General features: G+C 42.5%; 1 protein-coding gene across 1 annotated transcript; it reads right to left on the bottom strand.

Annotated features, from left to right (window-relative positions):
- Positions 1 to 6,234: 6,234 nt before the first annotated feature.
- PTGER2 (prostaglandin E receptor 2) lies at positions 6,235 to 20,364 on the bottom strand. Its single transcript, XM_024734754.1, has 2 exons — positions 19,318 to 20,364; positions 6,235 to 9,849 (listed from the first exon to the last, which is right to left on the bottom strand). The coding sequence occupies exons 1-2, from the start codon at positions 20,158 to 20,160 to the stop codon at positions 9,628 to 9,630; spliced, it is 1,065 nt and encodes a 354-aa protein (XP_024590522.1). The 5' UTR covers positions 20,161 to 20,364; the 3' UTR covers positions 6,235 to 9,627.
- Positions 20,365 to 20,370: the final 6 nt, after the last annotated feature.

Here is a 20,370-nt window from a genome sequence, read left to right as displayed (position 1 = left end):
TTCCCTCAATTAATTTGAGATTAGGTCTCAGAGGTAATACATCGTCACCTGCTGAATACTTCAGTGTGTGTCTCCAAAGACATTCTCTTTCCTTTGGAGCCACATACGAATCCTCTTATGGCCCCTCACTCCTTGAGCGCTTCCTTTTTTCTCGTACAATGAGATGCCCCTGGGTCATCTCACACTTTCTCTGCCCCAGGTCTGGAATCAGACATTTCTCCAAGGAGCGCTGGTTCCTTCTAGAGGAAGGTGGCATTTAGAAATCAAGATCCATGTGCTAGGTGTGCTCATTGCTACAGGGCAAGAAATCCCAGTTTCTCTCAGTGGACGAAACAGAGAAAACACAAGCACATTTACATATGTATTTAGTTCTATACTTATCTTTATATATTGAAAAATATGAGTTAATACCAATACCCCCAATTCCAATCCAGCACTACAGAGTTCATTCTAACTTTTCTGTTTATATTTCTCCAACAGTGACAAGCCTGGTTTCCATTATCCTTAAGGTATTTGCTTGTTTGATAAATCCCTCTGTTAGTAGCCAGTCTCTCATCCCTGCCCTCACCCCTCACCTCTATCTTGGGCTCAAGCTCTCACTCCCCAATCTGAGCTCCCAGCTGCCCCATGTGGACACCATCCTCACTCTGCTTGGGCTCTGACAGCTCACACCAGGCTGCCCCTACAGGTGCATGCCCTTCTCATTCTGCTCAGGCTCCTAAGCCCTGTCCCGGGGCCATCCCTTTATAAGGATGCCCTCGCCTCCCACTCAGGTCTGTCCCCCTGTACCAGTTCACCCCTGTGCATCAACAGATAGCTTCCTCACCCCCTTGGGGATCTGATACCCCACACTGCCTCACTCTCCCTGCGTGGATAATCTCCTCACCCCCTTGGGGATCTGATACCCCACGCCAGGCTGCCTTTTTGTGGGGACGCTCTCCCCAGTCCACTAGGGCTCCGCATCCCACACCGCCCCACCCCCTTGTGGATGCATCCTCCCCCTGCCTGGGCTCTGACACTCCACACCAGCCTCCGTGCGTGGGCTCCACCACCCTGCTTAGGCTCACACATCCCCCAGCTGCAGAAGCCAACCTTCCTCTACCCCACCTAATGGGCTTGGGATTGAGTTGTTCAGAGAGGAGGGAAAGAAAAATAGGAGGAGGAAGTTGAACTATTTTGAGTCTTTCAGAGATGAATAGGGACTGTGTCCTCAACATTAGCCTTTCATTCACTCTTAGTTCTTTCAACAAATATGTGTGTGTTTACATGTACATATATATATATATATATATATATATATACCTATAACATACCAGACAGTATCCTAGGTACTGCAAATATGGTGGTGATAAAGAATGACAAGGTCCATGGCCCATGGAGTTTTCATTCCAGTGGAATATAGTCAGAAATAGAGGTCCGTTACAGATCTCCATTTCTGTGGGATCAGCAGAATGATCCCTGGGCTTGAGATCAGAAAATGGTTTAATATATATTTTTTTACTTTCCTTTTAAAGCTATGTGATTTTGAATTAGTTGCTTAACTTTGACATCTGTTTTGTCATCTGAAAAAATGGGGACAATATCTACCTTACTGCATCATTTTGAAGATTAAACGAATATACATAAAACATTCAGTACATAGCATTGAATAATTTTCAAAATATCTGAAGAATAATATACTGAGTAAATTTTTAAAATAGAAGACGACCCTGGAATCTGTAAGATACAATTGCAAGTGTATGGGACATCTGGCCACCCCTGTAAGATACTATAACATTAGACGTCAAAACAAAACAGACAACAATCTCTCCCTCCTGGACCTCAGATTCTAGTCCAAGGACACAGACCAGGAATGTTATAAATATGTCAACTTTGAGGTACGTTTAAGGTCACTCACGTTGGAACGTGATAGAGTGTGGGAAAGGGAAGGGGGTGTGTAAGGTTGGGGGGGGAATTTTAGGAAGGGGGTCAGTGACGGCCTCACTGAGAAGGCGTCACTAGAGTAACATTTTGAGGGAGGTGAGGAAGTGAAGAAGTGAGCCGTGGCTGACTGGGGGAAGAGCATTTATTCCAAGGAGAGACAACAGCCAGGGCAATGATCCCGAAACGAGAGCCTGCTGGTGTGCACCAGGACAATACGTGGGCTGGGTGGCTGGAGTTAGGAGCTGGGCAGAGAGGTGGGGGAGGGACCTCAGGAGCAGGGACACATCGTGCAGAGGGAAGATCTCATCCATCAGATGTCTGTATTCCAATCCCAGTTTCACCATTCTTAATGAACTTTTTGGGGTGTTGGTTTAAAAAACAGTGATCAAGGACTTCCCTGGTGACACAGTGGTTAAGAATCCGCCTGCCAGGCTTCCCTGGTGGTGCAGTAGTTGAGAGTCCACCTGCCGATGCAGGGAACACGGGTTCGTGCCCCGGTCCGGGAAGATCCCACATGCCGCGGAGCGGCTGGGCCCGTGAGCCATGGCCGCTGAGCCTGCGCGTCCAGAGCCTGTACTCCGCAACGGGAGACGCCACAACAGTGAGAGGCCCGCGTACCGCAAAAAACAAACAAACAAACAACAACAACAACAAAAGAATCCGCCTGCCAATGCAGGGCACACAGGTTCGATCCCTGGTCTGGGAAGATCCCACATGCTGCAGAGCCACTAAGCCTGTGCGTCACAACTACTGAGCCTGCGCTCTAGAGCCCGCGAGCCACAACTACTGAGCCCGTGTGCCTAGAGCCCGTGCTCTGCAACAAGAGAAGCCACCGCAATGAGAAGCCCGTGCACCGCAACGAAGAGTAGCCCCCACTTGCTGCAACTAGAGAAAGCCCGCGCGCAGCAACGAAGACCCAACGCAAGCAAAAATAAATAAATTTATATTTTTAAAAATGTGATCGGGTTCTTTTCCCCATGTGTTTTGTCTCTTAATCCAAAATTCCTATTATGAAACATTTTAAATAGTATTTAAATAGCATTTTAACATGCTCGAGTAAGATAAACTAAAGGCAAGACATTATTTTTAAAAGGTTTTAATACTGATAACACAGGATAATTGTGCTTCCTCGCTTAGTATTTCTTTGCAGCCACTGTGGTTCACCATAACTTAATTGAGAACACAGAAGAAATTCGTAGAAGGTAGACAGGAATCTGACTCTCGCCACCTTCCTTAGTTTTCCAAACTGGCGTTTCACAAGAAAATGTGAACATCTGAGCTAGTGTTTCGTCTCAGAAGTGGGCGTCTGACTCGCTAGTCACCATAATAGGTAGTAAAGAGAATGAGGATCCCTAGTTTATAGTTAAGCTTGCTCTGCTTTTATCGGAACACCTACTCACACCAGAAAGATTCATTTTTACAGGTCAAAGAGCAGTACACCACAGTACTCAGCCTGGCGTGTTTTGGTTATTGTGTCTTTCATTTTACAAATAACATGAGGACATTTACTTTTTTTTTTTTTGACATTTACTTTTAAAAGCATAAAAATTAATATTGAGTTTTTAAAGGTGTATGGCTTTTGTCGTGTTCCTCTGAGCTCTTAACAATGTGTACATGTTGAGTTTTTTAAGAGCTGAAAGATAATCTCAGCTATGTCTTCAAAGGTTTAATTGTGCAGCTGTTGAATGTTTGAATGTTTAATTTATCATGACAGATCAGGCACACTCTTAGGGCTGAGGTGAGCATTGGTCCGTTAATTCTAGCAAAAATATCATTTGATAACTAAAAGTAGTGAGTTCCGTTTTCAAGGGAAAAATTATTCTTTGGGGTCCAGCACTGGCACCTAGTTCCACATCATCTCAAGGTCCAAGTTGTTAACACAACAGACCAGGCTTGACTGATAAGTTCGAAGCTCCCCATCACTAGTCTACAGATTCAACCCAAGAACTCACAGGCTAATGACTAATGAGAAACCAAATGACTGTGTGGTCTCAGGCAGCAAGGTCATCGCCACAGCCATAATCATAACGGTATCTTATGAGGATATCCTTAGTGAGCAACTCACTTCCCTTCTGCATGCCCACTTTTCCTCTCTGTAAAGTAGAAAGCTGGTGCTTCTTCCATTTTTTGAACGATATAAAGGTATAACCCAGTTGCTCACAGAGCTTTGTAATCTCAGGTTACATTAATGGAAAGATAATGTCCAGATCAAGCCAGCAACTGACACATCAGCACTAAGTCCTGGAAAGACTGGCTTAGAATTATTTCTTGATGTTTAGTTCTGGCCCAACATATTAAGACAGACATTGGTAACTTGGATAAGATCTGGAAGAGGGCACCAAAATGGTAGGGTGTCACATAAGGGACAGTTGAAGAAAGCAGGAAAGTTTTGCCTAGAGAAGGCTGGGGTGCTTCTACACCTAGAACTCTACATTCTACCTAGGACTCTGGGTCCTCTACATTGTCCCATTGTGCCAATTTTCATTGCACTCTCTGAAGTACAAACTCATCCCGCATACTTATTATCGTCTTCATTCTTGACAGTTGCCCAGCGTTAATAAATAGATGCTCCACGAGCGGCACTAAGAAAGAGTAATCTGAGTCAGACGTGTGTGAAGAGGTCAGAGGGGCCATTGAACCAGGCATCTGAGAAAGTACTAATCCCTAACCTTATTTGCATTTACCGCGTCCAGGCACTGTGCTGAATGTCCTGTATGTACTTACTCATTTAATCCTCAAAATAATTACAATAATTACATTGGTGGATAATTTTATTATCTTTATAGATGAGGAAACTGAAAGTCAGAGAGGTTAAATAACGTGTCTGAGAACACAACCGGCAGTGTCACACATCTTTAATATCCCCTGGATAAATCTAGAGTTTGCTGAAAGGGGAAAGTTTGAGTGTGTGCATCAAAGACAATAGGACCTGGTAGAAGGGGAAAAGGGGTTAGTCTGCAAGGAAAAGTATGCTCCAGAAAGGGATAAAGGGAGGATACTAAAGAGGGAGTAAAGACAAGTCCTGTGGTAGCAGTAAGGGCAACATGGACAGATGGCCTTAGGAGACTTGCTTTGTCCAATCTTTTCCCATTTTGTTAAAATTTGCTTTTTCTTGATATTTTTACCAGCATTTTAAACTATGCAGAATTGCTGAATTGCTAATATATACTCTTTCTCTACAATAGCTGTGTAGATGCATCCCAGCTTATGTTAAGTTTGGGGATATGGCCTACCCTCAGCACTAAATGATATTTTTCTAGATTTTTCTCACTCCTGTGGTCCTTCTTAAAAGTAAGTTTCGGTTGATTGCTAGACCAGTATACGTGACTATCACCCTTTTTCTGCTTAGGAAGAGCTATTACTCTGTACTGCTGTGGGCAGGGAAAGCAGAAAGATGCTTCAGTCCGATCTCCTTTCTCTCCTCCAATCATATAAACTGCCTCCAGGGTGGGATAAATGTAAATGCTGAGCCTCAAGGGAACAGGGTCTAGGATAAATATTTTGGTAAGGGAATCTATAATATTTTACCCCTTTCCATACACGTGGGGCTGATGCTTATTTCCCAAGCTTGCTAGAGGATATCTATTTGGAGTAGAAGGCAGAAAGAAAGGCTGCCCATTCTGTGTTTTCAGTTTTTGTGTAATTTTATTTTATTTTTAAAAATTTTTATTGGAGTATAGTTGCTTTACAATGTTGTGTTAGTTTCTGCTGTACAGCAAAGTGAATCAGCTATGCATATATCCCTTTTTTTTTGGATTTCCTTCCCATTTAGGTCACCACAGAGCCGTTGGTGTAATTTTAAAAAGGAGAACATATTTTTAATCTCCTTATGCTGGATATCCTTCATCTGCTCCTCTAAGTCTACTCTCCACCTGTACTGTGGTCTTCATGGACTGCATTACCCAGGTTCCCCTTACTCTCTGGATTATAGTTGGGTTTGGCCAATGGGAGGAACAGGCAGAAGAGCAGGAAGATCTTCCAGGAACGTAGTCCCTTCCCTCCCTCCCTGTGGTTCGGCAGCAGCTATGCTTCCCTACTTAAGGCCATAGCTTCTGTTGCGTGGGACACAGCTTTCACCGCTCCTCCCTTGTTCCTTCAGGCCTGGGAGTGATAGCAGCTTCCAAGGGCTCCTCCACCATCCCTTGTTGATTCCCTTAACCCTGCCCTTCCCTCTGTAAATATTCCTTTCAGTCAACAGTCCTCAATTACCCTTTTCAACGTGCCAGCTCTTTCTGCTGGAATCATTACTGATCTGTTTGACTTGGCATATTTTAAAAAATGAAACACACAGATCACAGAATTAAACCACCCAAACTGACCTTTAATTGTACATATATTTTATAGGAAATACAAAAATATAATTCAAGAAAATTTACTTACAATAAAAATCATAAAACCTACCAGAAAATAACTTTCTGAAATAAAATTAATGCCCAATACATGGCCTTGTTCCCATGTATAAATTAGACTATAGCTTCTGTGAATTGCTAAAATGACATTTATTTCCATAGTGTGTATTGCAGGTGATCAAATGCTTTGTAAATTAAAAAAAAATCAATGATAATGCTGTTAGTATAATGATTATAGGTATGTTTTAAACGTGCAGAGAGAAATTCCAATGGAATTGTGTTTCATAAAGGCAGAAGATGGTCATCATGAGTAGGTATTGCCAAGTCCACACATATTAAATCTGCAGGGAAGACTGTTTCTCTGTGAAGGACTCAAATAGGGGCTTTCCCTAAATTCAGAAAACCATTATTTTTGGCTTAAACCACTAGATTTGGCTAAGTGAAGGAAAAAAAAAACCCTCATCTTAAGTGTGAGCTAATTGTCTTCCCCTGTCTTTCAAAGTCATCGAATTCTAAACTTGAATATGTTGGTTTCTTCTTGGTTCAAAGCAGAGCTGACATTACGATAGCAAGAGGGCAGTCTGTCTTTCAAAGTGCACTGATGTGAGCTGGCAGGGGCACCAACAGTTGAACTGAATTACACTGAGAACATAGTGTTGTGGATCGGATTTTCCTTCCACCTGCCCAGGGCTCACAGCCTCCGCCAGCATGGCAGTTTTGGGTTGGTGCTGTTTCTAGAGCCTTGCTCTGGCTCTAGGTTGTCATGGGTCCAGACCACTTTGAGATTCAAGTCTTTGGGAGGTTTTCTACAGTTTCTAAGCAAACTCAGGCCCTATCAGGATCTTTAGAGATTCAAGGCCACAGTTTAGTACCAGAGTTTCCCAGTTTTCTCTTGGGAAAGATGACCTGGGGCCACAGTGAACCATCCAGGAAATTCGGCTTAGGATAGACTGCTTTGGCCCATCCCATTTCTGGACACCTAAAGTTAGGGCTGGCATTCTGAGTTGAACATCCACTATAGTTTCTTTCTCCCTTTTCATTCCACTCACTGTTAGGGGCAAAGAATAAAATCTAGGTCTTTTTTCGTCACAATTCAGTTCTCTGATATACCAGGCTAAATTCTGTGTTTTTTATTTTACTTGAAAATGAGTCAGTAAACTTAAACAGGTACGTCTGATGTGACGTGATTTTTAAAAATATTTTTAAAAATTTAAAAATATTTTCATATCCAAGATCAGTAATTTTTTCTATTACCTTGAAATTTCCATGAATAGTAAGCAGTTTACTATTACATAGGACTTTAACTTTCAATTCCTTCTATGTAAATATCAGTGCAGATGAAATAACAGGATTTAGTCATTTAACACAGTGCAAGGAAAAGGAGTATACTAGGAATCAAAGTGCTGGAAATCTATCAGTTCTTAATGACTTAAACTCATTTTCACAGAGTGAAAATTTTGTTCCCAGTAGTGATATTATGTCCAAGTTTGTGTTTTTAAGTTCTCAGGCATTATTCGAGAATTTTGGGGGGTGGTGAGGTACGGTGAACGATTGTACTTAACATTTTCATTTGGAGGAAAAAAGTCATCTGATAAAGGAAATTAATCTTCCAGATTCAAAGTAACTTTAGAATTTTATGTTTAGGAATTACCCGTGAGCCTAGTTAATCCTATTTAGAACAATTTCTTAACTCTAGAATACTTGGTGGACAGGGAAGATTTATTTAAATGTCCAGATTTTAGCTAAGTTAAACTTTGCCTGGTTTGTTTAAATTAGTAGGAAAGCAAACCATTCATTTATTCTTTTTAAAATAAGGGATGATTTGACATAGATTGTGTCAAAATACACTGATTTCTAGATAGGTCTGGAATCACTCCTAAGTGATCATCTAGTCTGATAACTACTTATAGGAAATAGTTTTGCGTAAGCAACTCAATGAGACTTAACATTCTTTTTTGGTTTTTTATTACAACTATGCTGTAATAACACTCACTGCAAAAAAATAAGGTGTCCACTATTTCAAAGATCATGCTATAAGGGAAAAAAAATCCTCTAATACCAAGTACTGTATTGAATATTTCAAACTCTAATCTGTAATACAACCACACTTTAAAAACCTGCCAAATTAAATGAAAATTTTCCACTTTTATCTCATTTTAAAAATTATTATATCTACACTAATTATAAATTGTTGTTTGGGGGGAATTCATCACATACTATCCCATTTTCAATTTTTTGTTTTATAGTTTATTTTTGTAACATTTCAGATGAGTTTACACTGTAAATAAGATATGATTAAACAGTGCAAATTCACTGAAATATTTTATGCCAAGTTTACATAATGCCAAACATTTAGATTTAGAAATATATTAGGATATGACTCACTGTTACATGATTTCCTATACAGTATGAGTCAAGCCATATTTCCCAGATGAATTTTGCTACAATACAACCATCCTATAAAGTAGATGTTAGTTATGTCCTCAACATCAGCATTAAAAGAGTTCCAGTGTATCTGAAGAACTGACCAGATTTTTCCGTTTTTAATCCTAATATTTGGCTTCAGACATAGCCACGTATACGATTCCCTGGAAATAGAATGAAGAGTATTAATCAGAATTACCTCTCTTAATAGTCTACTATTTATTGTTGAGAGGAAAATTCCTAGCCTTTTTGGTTACTATTAGCACGGCAGACGTTATAAAATAAATAACCTGACACTCTGACACACACCTTCTTGTGGATGGTGAAAAAGCTGACATTAATGAGCTGAGCCTACTCAGTAATACTGAGTTACACTGCTGTAAAAAGAGAGCACTCCCACATACACAAACATACAGTACAAAGTACCTATGGTTTTCAGATTCATTGTCCAAAGAAAGGACGATCACAAGACACCGGGCTTGGTTGCTTGCACATATTCACTTCCTAGAGAATACGTAAGAAGTTTTATCTGGTCTGACTGTACACTGTATGTTTATAATGGTACTAGCCTAGAAGATTAAAATAGAAAACACAGTAACTATTTAGGGTTTTAAACAAATTACAAAACTACATGGTTTCTCATTCAACAGGAAAGCTTAAATCGAAAGGCACTGGATCTTAAATGCAATTGGTTGTTCCTCTAAAGGTCACGGAACATGCTCTTTGACGGTTGATACCTTCCACGAAGTGCCTTGTCAGCACATCTGTAGCCCAAACCAGTACTGAAATGTTTGTTTGCTCTGTTTTATTAGGGTAGCTTCATTGTATTTATAAACTAACTTTTCTCCATTTCTCCAAGGAACCATTTTAAAATGATCTTCCAGATGCTGGCTCACTAAGCACTTCTTAACTACCAGCCTCAAAGGTCAACCTATTTACTGGCATTTGACTGTGCAGAACAGGAAGTTTGTGTTGCATCTTGTGTTCTTAATGAAACCCGACAACAGAGGACTGAATGCATTAGTCTCAGAAAAGGAGGTCTCAGGATGGCAAAGACCCAAGGGTCAATTATTGAATTAACTGATAAAAATCTAAGAGCTTGGAGGTCCCACTTTTCTTTCCGGGAAGAGGTTTCATTCATATATGCAAAAATCTGTAAGAAGCAAAAGGGGAAAAGGATGTTAGTTTTACATTGTAGCAGTGGACAGGCTTAGACCATATGCAATTTCTTAAGACTGAAAAGCAAAACGTGTTTTGTGTGTGGTCGTAGTGGTGAGAGAGAGGTAGCAAAATCTCACTCCTCTCGCACATGTTTATGCCTTACAGACACTCTGAAACATAAGTATCGTCTCTTTCTGACAGATGAGGAAGTGAGTTAATAACAACATGTTGCAGTTACTTCCAAAAACTGAATCTGGCTTCATTACGACAATTCAGTGAGAGGGCACACAACAGAGCCTGTGTTCTGGCCATTGGGCTGCCTGGGTTTGAATCCTGGCTCCACAGATAGCTTTGGGACCATAAGTAAGAAAACTAACCTCTTTGTGCCTTCATTTCTGCATCTTTAAAATGGGTGATAACGATAACAATACCTATTCTTGGGGTTGTTGGCAGGATGAGAGGAAATCATCCGGGTCAGCTACTGAAAACTGCTCACTTAATAAGTGTCCCCCCAGCGTTAGTCTTTATTATCTCCATTTTACCAGTGAGGACACCACGGTGCAGAGAAGGTGAGGGACTTGCCCAAGTTCCCAGGGCTGGTTAGTGGCCGACTCAGGACACAAATTCCAAGTCCCTTGACACCAGAGCAGCGCTCACTGTGTGCTACATCCAGGTCGCCTATGTTAGACCAAAGGTCTTCAGAACAAAGCCCTAAACACCGGAAAGCTGACACATCTTTATGCATTGGCCACTGACACATCTTTATGCATTGGCCAATGTCCTCAAAGCAGTATACCAGCTCTCATCTGATATCTTAGATATTTAGGGAACAACACAACTTTTTGGTCAGATTGCAGAGAATGGGCCAGTACATGCTTGATAAAGATCAAACATTTCCACATGGCTTACAGAAAAGAGAGAAACATGTAAATTACACCTAGTCGTTTGAAACCAGTTGTTTATAGAGCTCCTGGGACTTTCTTACCAAAGGCAGCTGGTGAGTTAGAGAGCTATTTCTTCTTTCCTCCACTCTCCCTTGCCAGAAGAAGGAATGGTTTGTTTCCTTTTCCCCCCACTACTTACTCCGCAGGCATCTGGCAACTGGACATACAAAGCAAATTGCAGGGAGGGAGAAGAGTAGTCATCTTTGGGTTGCTTATGTTAGGACAATATCAGGAAGGTTTGGCAGCCATAGGTGTTTATGCCAGAGAATCTTGGCTTAAGGGAATGGAGAAAAGACTTGGCAGATGAGTAAAGGAAAAAAAAGAAAGAAAGAACTGATGGTGGATGTCCCTAAGTATACAGAGAAGAGGAAAGTTAGGTGGGGATATGCAAGGGAGCAATACTTTTCTTGTCAGCTAAACTATTTTGAATGAGAAATTGATAGTACTTATATGGTGTATTTAAGGAGCGATTTTGAAGTTTGGGAATTCAGGATAACAGTGTACATAAACCTGATAGTGCTTTACAATGTTGTGTTCACACACACACACACACACACACACACACACACAAACTGAGCATTCTGTTGTAGAAAAAGTCTGTAGCTGAGTTTAGATCTAATTTTGCCAAAGAATATAATACCGGATTCTCTAGTGGGCCATGTAGAGAGGGCTCAGCCTCTAGTGTCATGGGTCACACATGAAGATGAGTCAGGTTTTCTGTGGCAAATAACCCAAACCATAGTTCCTGATCTCTTTAGAGTGTGACAGACCAATGAGAAGTGAAAAATGATTTTAGAGGATGAAGCAATTCTGTACTATTTGTTTCCTTTCCTTTTCATCCACTATGCTGAGTAATTTTTAGAAATGCTTAAACTTTGCATTTTAGGAGCTGGCCGATATGTTGTAGAAGATAATTTCCTCTTTTATGCTTGCAAAAGAGACATACTTCAGAGAACCTTGAAGTTCTTGATGTAAGTTCTGTCTTCTCCTACCTCTCCATTTTTTTTCTTTCGGTTCTTGGCTTTTGCCCAGAGTTCACCATTTTCAATCTTGTGGACCCTGGGTTTTTTCTTTTTAATTTAAATTATACAGAGAATAGAATTTACCATTTTCACCATTTTCAAGTGTCACTAAGTACATTCGCCTTGCTGTGCAACTGTACTGTTTGTATTTTTATTTTCTGTATATTGTGATGTTTTGACATCATAAAAACTTTCTGGCTGGGGAGAGACTGCCCCTTCCAGGGCTAGCCAGTGCTTAGAGATAGCCAAGGGCTTACCCAGAAGCAATCGCTTGATATACAAACTAACCAATGCAGAGCTCCGCTGTGTGGCCCTTTACTCCTTGGAGGCAGCTTTCATCATTCCAAGGCCTGGTACCGGGCGACTAGGGGCTACTCGTATAGCTTAGAGCCTGTCGAAATGGTTCAAAATAGCCAGTCCTAAACTGTTTCCCCTACTCTGCCTTGTCTTTCCCTCAGAAACTCCAGTAAAGTCCGTGGCACAGGCTCTCCCCAGCTCCTGCTTCTTTTTCCTCCTGACCTGCACTGGTACTTCCTCATGTGGCCCTGCACGTTACGCAGTGCTTCCTGTTTTTCAGACCTGTGAGTTTGATAAACTGTTTTCTGGAGCATCTCCTGTCTCCTCTTGTGGCTGCACTTGACTGACCATCATATAAAAAGAACAGGGAATAGCAACCATCACCACCATCCATCTCCAGAACTTTTTACAACTTCCTAAACTGAAACTCTGTACCCATTAAACACTAACTCCTCATTCCCTCTCCCTCCAGCTGATCCTGGATTTTAATTAAAGGCTGACACAATGGATAGAAGTCAATTAATTAATAATGTTTCGGTGATATTCTGGACTTCAGCTTCAGAGGCTGGTAGAATTTATACATGCTTTTGCACATACTACAAGTAAATCTGCTATGAGAAAAATACCAAGGACTAATGTAAACCAGCCTAGTGAGTTTTAATTCCTTAGGACAGACTCTCTCTATAGGGCTTTGCTAAGAATACGAGCTTGTGATACCTGGAAAGCGGCACAGAGGAAAATTAGTATTCTTTTGTCTTCCATAGAATCCTTGCCACCTCCATGGAAAACTTTATCTTGGCACTGACCTGGCACCGTTTCTTTCAGCTACTTTCCTACCTTTAATGTGACTACATAGTGGGTTCAGAATTTTAGAGTAAATGAGAAATGTATTTGGCTGTGCACTGAAATCACCTGTGGATAATTAAAAATATTCTGATGGAAAAAAAATATTTAAATAAAGAAATAAAACTACTCTGATAGCTTGCTCCCTCTCTCAGAGACTCTGATTTAATTAGCCTGGGCTGTAACCCAGGTGTCAGGGCTGTAACCCAGGTGTCAGGGCTTTTAAAGCCCTCCAGGTGATCCTAATACACAGGCAAAGTTGAAACCCACTGCTTTAGACCCTTACCCCAAAATTGAAATAGTTTAAAATTATTCATTTATCACACTTAAAAACAAAAGACCCACTTAGGCCTGGCCAATCAAACAAGTGACACGGAGCTTCCAGAATTCAGTTCCTGGTCATTAATATAAAATGATTTTCCTTTGGAAACGGAATCCTATGGAAAGAGTAGCTAATATTTACTGAATACCTGTATGCCAGGCATGGTACTAAGCATTTTGTGTCTTGTTGTGTTTAATCTTTATACAAATCTGTAAAGTGTTATTACTCCCATTTTAGTAAGGAGGAGATCAAGGCTCAGACAATTAGTTATCCTGTCCCAAATCACACCGCAGGTAAGTAGGGGAGCCATGCAATTATAGTAGCAGGACCCAGACTTTCCTCTTAGCCACTACACACTCTGCCACCATCTATATAAAAAGCCTCTGACGTAAAGTCTCACATGAAATTCACCACTGACTAATTATGGGTTTGTAGGAGACTTTTTTCCAAATGTGTCACAAAGATTTATGGGTATTATTTCTCCTGTTTATAGATTTTAAAACCATGGCTATATCTAAGTAGCTACTTGGTTTTCTTTGGGTTTTTTCTTTCTTCCACACTTTCCACAGCTAGATGGCAGGCATCACCTTGACCAAGGGTGTAGACATAACGCACCACTTCTCTTTAGGGAAAAGGACCATAGTTCTTGCTGTCTACATTTTTAAAAATCAGTGTAATTATGTCATTATTTACAACCACAATTTCATAATATCAAATGGCAAAGGAAAAGGTGCCAAGTGAAAACACTCATATAGAAGAACTTTCTCTTAAAAGGTAAGGTGTGTTAAAACTCTTTCAACAATTCCCAAACACATCATTGATGATGTATGAATGATAAAGGGCCTTCCAGTAGTACATGGATATTAACTCAAAATATCACCAGGCAAAGTTTGTTTTGGTTATGCATAGAGATTTCTGAATTTCTCTTTCATCCCTACTAGAATTGTGATACTGTGCATGTATGTAATTGACAAATTTCAAATCAGCTTTACAACCCCCATTCATGTTACCTTTTACATAAAGAGTACCAGGAATGAGTGGGAAACTCCAGTACTCTTTTTTTTTTTTTTTTTTTTTTTTTTTTTTTGCAGTACGCGGGCCTCTCACTGTTGTGGCCTCCCGCTATTGTGGCCTCTCGCGTTGCGGAGGACAAGCTCCGGACGCGCAGGCTCAGCGGCCATGGCCCACGGGCCCACGGGCCCAGCCGCTCCGCGGCACGTGGGATCCTCCCAGACCGGGGCACGAACCCGCGTCCCCTGCACGGCAGGCGGACTCCCAATCACTGCGCCACCAGGGAAGCCCTCCAGTACTCTTTACTTGAGTTTGCTTTGTACTTCAAAGATCAGATTTCCACTAATCAGAGTAACCTAGAAATTATAGCCCTAAAGAATTTCTAAAGATGAAGACATTTTAGAATGAGTCAATGGTTCACTCTTGAAATTTTAGAACTGAATAAAATGCATAAGCACTTTATCCTAATGACATGGGGAAAACAGTTTAAAATGACCAGAAGTTGTTCACAATTATTAGTAAAGTAGTGAAAAAATGGCTAGATATGGGTTGGAAATTAAAAGACAAACAGTATCTGAGTCAAGAATGGAGGTCTGGTATATTTCCTGTGTCCTGTTTCATTTCAGGAAGAAAGTTTCCATTTATCACTGTGAAATGATGACAATATCTGATTAACATGAGGAATATATTAATTTACGCAATATTCCTTTAGTGCATAAACAGTCTGGAATATGTTGTTGGTCCTACGCATGACTTTATATTGGATCGCCAAAATAATGCTTTTTTAAAAAATCAGTTATATCTTATGTGTACCAACAGAAAGTTTTATGTGAGGGGTTATCTGATTATTTCTTAATTTAGACCCGCATTTACACTAGCCGATCTCCTAAAATCTCAGACTCAGCCTTTTAATGCATAGGTCAGTGCAGAAGAAAAAAGAAACTGTACCCTTGGCCCTAGCTCAGGCCCCTTGATCTGATAAGGAGAAAAAGGTCTTTGCCATTGTACTTTTAAAGCTAAAAGTTGAAATTAAGAGACAAAGTGGGCCAGATATTTATAACATCTTCACAATTCTCTTATAAATCTTGGATTAATCTTCTCATATGTTACCCCTGAAATGAGTACTTTCCGACAGTATTGTGATTAAAAGCACAGGCTCTGTGCTTAAGCTGCCTGGCTTTGAATCCTGGCTCCAGCACTCACTCACTAGCTGCGGGACCCAGGGTAAGTTATTTGCCTCATTTGTAAAATGGGAGTAAAAATGCTACCTATTTGAAAGATTGTTGTGAAGATAATGGATTGAAGTATGTAAAAAATTCGCACTCAAAAATGTTAGCCATTCAGGACAGGAATAAAGACGCAAACATGGAGAACGGACTTCAGGACACGGGGAGGGGGAAGGGTAAGCTGGGACAAAGTGAGAGAGTGGCATGGACACATATACACTACCAAACGTAAAACAGATAGCTAGTGGGAAGCAGCCGCATAGCACAGGGAGATCAGCTTGGTGCTTTGTAACCACCTAGAGGGGTGGGATAAGGAAGGTGGGAGGGAGACACAAGAGGGAGGAGATATGGGGATATATGTATATGTATAGCTGATTCATTTTGTTATAAAGCAGAAACTAACACACCATTGTAAAGCAATTATACTCCAATAAAGATGTTTAAAAAAAAATGTTAGCCATTTTGATGTTGATAATAATGACATTTGAAGTTGAACTTGACTTCATTACAGCGTGCTGGGCATTTAATATTTTGAGTTTCAATTCCCAAACTTTGAAAGTCCTAGGCTGGCATTCTTGGAGGAAGCAGTAATTGTAACCTGCCCACACCTTGGGACAATGGCTGACATTCCTTAGCAGTTCAGGTTTCCTCAATTCCCCACTCCCCTCTTCTCCTGGGGTGCTCATTAGGCTGTTGTCCCACTGGGTACACAGCTGTGAGCTCTCCTTGCTGGGCCAGTGGCATGGACCACTTTGAGGGCCACAGAAAGCAGTTCTGTTATCCCGAGTTAGAAAGAGGCAGAGACAGGGTAGATTACTAGTATTTTCTGGGACACAGGAAGAAAATTAGTTGGAATAGTTCATTAATAATTATTTTACATTGATACATTTTGCCTCGATAATATTTTAGATACACTGGGTTAAATAAAATATACTAATAATTAATTTCAATTGTTTCTTTTTACTTTTTGTCATGTGGCTACAAGAAAATTTGAAATTCCTTATGTGGCTTGCATTTGTGGTTCATGCCGTATTTCTATTGGGCTGCGTGTGCTATTATAGAAGAACAGGAGAATTTCTGAAGGCAACCAGAAGCCCTTGCCTTTTCTATCAGAGCCCGGGTTAGGATATGTGGAAATGATTCCTGCCTTGGGCGGGAGATTGGTGTAGGCCATTTCTGACCACAACTTTAGTGTGGGCCAAGTAGAATAAAAGGACATGGGGGAAAAGCACCCCCCAGGGACACATGCCAAGCATTCTGAAATAGCAGAATGTAATGCACCATTCAGTAGCTTTGAGATTTGAATTGTCAGATAAGCCTTCCAAGAAGTAACTAAATTCTGGATAGTGTAGCATTTCCTAATGCTTAAAGTGCTGTGTAAATGAAAGATACTGACAAGTATCAACAATCTAGTGATAAAATAAAATTAGTCAATGGTCAAAGTAAATTTCCCTATTGAGAGATGACTTGGTACTTCCCATTTAGGGTACAGTTCGAATATCTGTTTTGCACCTACTGGGTTATCTGTAGTTCATCTGGAAAATGTGTCATGTTAGCCCCAAGGCAAGAAGTCAGTGTAGCCAACTTTCTAGATTACATTAACACTAGGCATTTTTCCCACTCTTTGTCTGGGACTCTTTGCCATGCACACACCCAGAAGAGGCCCTAGATAATATTTGCTGATACTGTCAATGCCAAGGAGTGGCTTGAATGAGCTAAAGCCCCCTCATAATCTTCATCTGGCCCCCAAAGCCATAAACAGGCACTCAGATAAAAACTCAGCTTCAAAGCAAACTTCCTACGTCTCCACCCTTTCTAACCAGACTTCTAGTTCTTCCATTTGGCAACTCTGGAGTTGCCCCTGGCTTAATAGTAAAGGAAACGAGTGTGTGTGTTTGCGTGTGTGTATCTGAAAATCAACATATGGCAATGATGGAATTCTCATGGCAAAAGGCAAATTTACTTGAAAACTGGGGAACCTATTGAAAATCAACTGCCTTTATTTAAAAAAATACAGTTTATGCTGTGGGTCAGTCATGATCAAGGGGGAGAACTTTTCCTCCTGCTCTCCTCCTCAAAGGGAATAACAATCCTTTTCACAAGTGTGTGGTCACCTCTGAGCCTGTTCCCAAGCTATTTTAAGTAGCTGAGGGTGGAAGGTATTTTTATACGTACACACTCACAAATGATAGATAAAACTCTAAGGACTGACATCCTGATTCCCACCAATCCAAAACAGGTACCTCCCAATTCAGAAATGGTTTATGTCTCTCATGTTAAATTCTAAGTTGTTTAGTGGAACTTGAAATGCTTTCTCTCACAGATACATGTATGTTCTGCATCCTAGTCCCAACACCAAAAAGTTAATTTAGCTCCTAATGGAGTTCTACCAGTTCTACCAGTAAAACAAAACAAACTTGTGGAAGCCATGTTGGTTTCTACCTCACAGCATTTCTGTTGCAAACTCCCCAGCTCAGGGTGAATGGGAGATGCAGCCTCCCACATCCTACTTCATTTTATAAAAGGGCATCTTTTACATACTCCATCTCATTCCTCTCAAAGTGTAACTTATTGATTCAGGGCAGCTTCTACCCTGACAGAAGATGGGGCAGAAGTGTGAGGACAGTGGGGACCAGGGAGGAGAGAACATAGGTAAGAAAGGGAGTTAATTTGTGTGTGTGGGAGGGTCATATCTAGGCTTTCAGGATCCTGTGTCCTCTCCCACCTCTATGGATGAGTTTAATGAAGATAATCTAAAGCAGTGAGGGAGGCGGAAAGTAGGATAAAGTTACTTCTTCAGCTTCTACAGGTCACACTGACCAATGGCAGCATCGTTTATCTTTTTCTTTTCTCCAAGACTGTGTCAGGTGAGAGTCACTGCCAACTGTTTATTCCCTGTAGGGTCAGTCTTGCGCTTCTGAAGATTTGGAAGTGGAGCTGCTAAAACTGAGCTCTCATTTCTTTGTAAGAGGCCAGCACATGCTCGGATACATCCCAGGCTCTGCTACCCACATTACACCTTAGGAGGCTCAAACTCACAGCATCATGGAACTAACCACTGATGTTGCCCCCAACCAGGGCAGCACCCGGCCCAGAACCTAGGCAAGGGGTTCCTCCAAGCAAGCAGCCTTTCCTCTAATTATCATTATGAACATATTATGAATTTTCATGGCAACAAAGAGTTATACTCCCAATATGTAGTTTGGGAAATCTGTAAGCTAGGTTTTGTTGAACTTTTAAGACAATGAATGCTCTGGACTTCTGGCAACATGGACCCTTCTCACCTGGGACCATTCTCGATGGAAGGCTATGGGTTGAGTATTACATTTTGCTCTGGGAGAAACAGAAGGCAGAGCCTGGAGAACTAGCACCAGTGGATGGGGGACACCGGGAGGCGAACTACAGCTCAGGGAAGTCAGGTTGTAACTGACAACTACCCAAAGGTGGAAGGGGCTGCTTCTTCGTCAGGTACTAAGCCAGACTGGCCTTGTACAGTGGCTTCGGGCTCTAGGGTGGCAGTCTGCGCTGGCTTAGTGGAGAGCCAGGACTCCCTTTCAGGGGGACTGTGTTGGTAAATGAGAAGCAGTAGCATAGAGATGCCCGTTTGCTGGGGTTAGGGAAGTAGGAAGTGGGGCAAAGGTGAGAAGTGAGAGGGGAAGGCTATAGACCCTTTACAAATGAGGCCATAATTTTACAAGTTGCAAAATGTGTGTGGTGGTGGAAAGGGTGGGAGTAAGAGGGGAGAGTGTGAGAAGGCTGCCCGGTTCCTCTGTGGAAATGAAGGGAGCGACTCACCGTGAAAGGCAAGGAGCAGACGGCGAAGGTGATGGTCATGATAGCCAGGAGAATGAGATGGTCCGTCTCCTCTGCCATGGATACCCTTTCCCCTTTCCTGTGGCTGCCAGGGCCGCCCCGGCTGCTGCCCAAGGAGGGTCCGGAGCGGCTTCTCCTGCCCCGGCGATGCATGTGGATGAGGCTGAGGATGACACTGAGGTTGCAGGCGAGCACCGCGATGATGAGCAGTAGCAGCAAGGTGGCGTAAAGCCGCAGGTACGTGGTCTGCTCATGCCCGATGAAGCACCACGTCCCAGGGCAGTACTGGGCGTACTGCCGGTGGTCCAGCAGCGGCAGGGAGCAAAAGAGCAGGGAGACTGTGTAGATGACGGGCAGCACAGCCAGGCCACCACGGCATGTGACCCAGCGCTGGTAGAAGTAGGGGTGTCCGATGGCTAGGTAGCGCTCCAGGGCCATGGCGAAGAGCATGAGCATGGTGGCCAGGCTGAAGAAGGTCATGGAGAAGGCAAAGTAGGTGCACACGCGCCTCTGGGGCTCCAGGGCCACCAGGGTCTGGTTCCGCGCATACGAAGCCAGCACCACAGGGCTGATGAGGCAGGTCCCGAGCAGATCGGTGAACACCAACTCTGTCACCAGCACGTGGAACAGCGAGATGGAGTTCCCGCGGCCGGCGCTGCGCCCCGAGTCCCCCAGCCAGCGGCGCACCAGCAGCGCCAGCGCGATGAGGTTCCCCAGCACCCCGGCCGAGAACATCACGGAGCTGATGGCTGGGCTTTCGCCGGAGGGGAGCCACTGTCGAGTATCGCAGTTCTCTGGCCAGGAGTCATTGGAGGTATTGCCCATGGTGCGGCGCCGGAAGAAGAGATGCGTCCTCCTCTCCCGCCGGCCTGCACCTGGCTGGAGGAGGGTCTGAGAGCCGGAGTGCTCCGAGACACCCAGGGAAAGGGGGAGGGACCGAAATCCAGAGCCCCCTGCCGGCCCCCAGCGCGCATAGAGGGCGGGCTCTGCCCGGGTCTCTCAAGGCTCGCGGAGAAGCCGCTCCGCTGCCGCATC

The sequence above is a fragment of the Neophocaena asiaeorientalis genome, unplaced genomic scaffold (genome assembly GCF_003031525.2).
Source record: "Neophocaena asiaeorientalis asiaeorientalis breed wild unplaced genomic scaffold, Neophocaena_asiaeorientalis_V1.1 scaffold547, whole genome shotgun sequence".
NCBI lineage: Eukaryota > Metazoa > Chordata > Mammalia > Artiodactyla > Phocoenidae > Neophocaena > Neophocaena asiaeorientalis.
The sequence above is the reverse complement of the archived record's forward strand: the minus strand, read 5'-3'. Positions and strand labels throughout refer to the sequence as shown.

Coding starts and splice junctions, on each gene's coding strand:
- PTGER2 (XM_024734754.1), bottom strand. CDS start 20,160: ATGGGCAATACCTCCAATGACTCCTGGCCAGAGAACTGCGATACTCGA. Junction 9,850..19,317: donor TCTGCTCCTTGCCTTTCACG/GTGAGTCGCTCC, acceptor TGCTTCTTACAG/ATTTTTGCATATATGAATGA.